Source organism: Physcomitrium patens, chromosome 3 (assembly GCF_059467195.1).
Source record: "Physcomitrium patens ecotype Gransden chromosome 3, ASM5946719v1, whole genome shotgun sequence".
Lineage (NCBI taxonomy): Eukaryota > Viridiplantae > Streptophyta > Bryopsida > Funariales > Funariaceae > Physcomitrium > Physcomitrium patens.
The window spans coordinates 18,141,175-18,144,092 of record NC_143412.1 but is presented as its reverse complement, the minus strand read 5'-3'; the positions used below and the strand labels follow the sequence as shown (position 1 = coordinate 18,144,092).

The following is a 2,918-nucleotide window of genomic DNA, read 5'->3' as shown; positions in this document are numbered from 1 at the left end:
CATCAGGGGGTTTCAGACATGGTCTTTTCGGGTGATATTTCATCTGTGATACAAGCTCAAAGTATCTAAATATCACTTGATTCTTCACCAAATCACGTGATTTTAAAATCAAAGATTTTCAAAATATGAAAGAGGGGTGGATCAAATATCAAAAACTGCATCGCTAGCCTCAACTCTCTTCCCTTTTTATTAGGATAATAAAGTATGAATCAGGGATAATATCGAGGGTAATAAATTTGAACAATGATATTTTGGATTTGGTATTTTGAGTGAATCCCAATTATTTGGTTTTGCAAAAGTGCCATGTTTGAAACCCCTGTTAGACTGCTGATGAAACAACCAAATTCATGACTATTCATATTATTCACCATGATAGAAAATAAGCGACAATTTCCACAGCACCACGTACCGTAATTCTTCTATTGTCCCAAACTTGGAGAGTGCGTAAATGTAACGTTCACAAGTAAAAAAAAACTACACAAGCTGTATTTGGAGAGCTCAGGCTGTTCTAAGTGAATTGCTCTAACCAGCTAGTACCTTATCTCAGAGTCTCTAGAGATTCCTTCAGCTCGTGTATTACCTTAATTTTATTTGAACTTGCTATAAGCCATGGGGCCACTCCTGACCTGTCACCTTCGACAATCCCACTGAAGTAAATACTCGCCAACAATGCACATATAAAACATGAAAACTTTTGCAAGGACTAGTGTTAAGGTATTAGTCACAAAACCAAACACAGAATTGTTCCCACTATGAAAGCTATGACTGCAAACATATGACTACCAGTAAAGAGAAGATGCATCACCATGAGCAAGAAAATAGCGAGCTTGACGGTGAACTCCATGGTCCAAAATGCTATACTCCGGTAAGGTCACCCGCGCTCCACTTGTGTAGCTGGAGAGCAGAAATGTGTAGTGGTATGTCAAAACGTGCAGCTTGAAAAAGTTGCTTTGGAGAAAAAGCGGGAGAGAGACGAAGGCAATGCCTCTTATGGCATTAAAGGAAAGACAATCATGAAGTTTTCAGCATCCATTACCCATGCAACTTTGTGAGATATCTAACATTCAATATAGAAGCACATATAGTCAGTGAATCTAAGTCACTCTCTTTGACCCTACAATCCCTCACTTGGCTGCAGTGGGAGTTGATCATTTAGGGTTCCTCAGAACGATGATGACAGATTCGCCTCTTAGAAACATCTTGCTGATGAAGCGGTCCTTATTCACGGGCTTGGCCTTCTTCTTACCTTTACCAGTCTTGGGCACCTAAAAATGGATCAGAAAAATACAATATCAATATCCTAACTTGACTGCGCTAACAGCTACACAATTGCATGAATCAGAGATTGTTCACGTAGCTTCCATTTCCTAAATATAGTTGCAAAAGCAGAAAACAATCAAAGATCACCTTGCAAGGTGTAAAGGAATACCTCTGTCCACATCTCCTTAACGTTTTCAAGGACCATATTGCAGTGGCGATCAAATGCCTTAACTCGCCCTAGAAGCTTCTTGTTGTTTCGGCAATTGATGAGAACCTGTCACAAGCAAAATTCACCACCCGTGTAAGAGGAGCAATAATCTTAATTTGAAATGAAATTGGCTCCTAGTACAATTAATAACGTTGAAGCTAAGAAAGTTGGAATTCCTGAAAAATTACATACCATATCAACCCACGTCATCTAATGTCATGGTATTTATTGAGCTTTCTTGAGAAAAGCTACAAAATAAGTAGGAATAAAAGACGAAATCATTACGGGAGAGACAATTAATCATTACTCAACCACCACTAGATAATCCACAATCGTAAAGAGCGCAAACCTGAGTGTTGTTCTTCACAGACATCGCAAGAACAGAAAGAGGACCAGTGGAGAATTCCTCTTCCTCCGTCTTTTCCTGAACATCCCAATTTACTATGAGAGAACCGTATCACATACGAGAAGCACATGCATGATAATTCAACAATACCATAAACCCCTCGGCGGAAGGAAAAAGAAGGAGAGAAAATAAAATAAAATAAAATAAATCCAAGTGAAACGAAACAATATGCACAGGAGAGATTATCTTACTAGGTCCTCTTCCATTGGCCTTGCACTGCAACACCCAAACCAGACCCCAATCCACCAATTAATGAACATACGTATCAAAATTGAGAGATCTAATCGTGAAAACCATAACCATCGTACACAGCAAAGTAGATCTCACGCGGAAACCCTAAACCCCTGAGCCTACACTACAGCCGTGACAATCATCAACAACCCTCATCTTAACAATGAACATACACTGCTGAAAAAAAGCCATTAGAGTCACGTAAGAGAAAAGAAGAAATAAACCAACATCAAAAGCCACACACCCAGGAACACTACCCACGCAGCAAACCTATTCAATGGAACCGGAAACCAAAACCACAAAACAACAAAACAAGGACTTCAACAGCACTCTACGTACCTCATGGTGGCAAATTTAATATGTTGAGGCTCTAGAACAAACCCGTGCGCGAGGGTATCTGCGAAAACGTAGTAGCAACACAGCGATAGGGCGATGGGGTCGATCCAGACGAGAAGTCCGCAATGACGAAGCTGCAGAAGGTGCAGCAAAGCAGTGCTTCAGCAAAGGTTTGTGAAGAAGACGCCGAGAATTATCTCTCTCTTCACACGCACTCCGATTTCCTGTAACATGTCACGACGCCCAGATAAGTTCCGGGTATATACTGTCCCATATACCCGGGAACACTCTTCTTTTTACTAATATTATTCTTCATTCTTTTACCTCTACAGAATAATGTCTAATGAATAAAATGTGTATTGTAGATTAACAAAATATTAACAATAGTTTTGATAATATATTATCACATCGAATTAATTATATATTTTATAATTCATAATTATTATGTAAAACTATTGTAGACATTAGCATAGAACC

The 2,918-nt window shown here is 39.2% G+C and overlaps 1 protein-coding gene across 3 annotated transcripts; it reads right to left on the bottom strand.

The window, feature by feature from the left end:
- Window positions 1-331: 331 nt before the first annotated feature.
- LOC112279400 (uncharacterized) lies at window positions 332-2,605 on the bottom strand. Of its 3 annotated transcripts, none has more exons than XR_002969006.3 (7): window positions 2,445-2,605; window positions 2,066-2,090; window positions 1,818-1,892; window positions 1,430-1,534; window positions 1,129-1,265; window positions 806-894; window positions 332-633 (listed from the first exon to the last, which is right to left on the bottom strand). XR_002969006.3 is itself a non-coding variant. In XM_090249081.1 (6 exons), exons 1-5 carry the CDS (start codon window positions 2,447-2,449, stop codon window positions 1,149-1,151), a joined length of 327 nt encoding a protein of 108 aa, XP_090105207.1. In that variant the 5' UTR covers window positions 2,450-2,605; the 3' UTR covers window positions 332-894; window positions 1,129-1,148. The 3 variants fall into 3 exon arrangements, 1 of the variants encoding a protein (XP_090105207.1); XR_002969005.3 differs by having other exon boundaries at window positions 332-626; XM_090249081.1 differs by having other exon boundaries at window positions 332-894.
- Window positions 2,606-2,918: the final 313 nt, after the last annotated feature.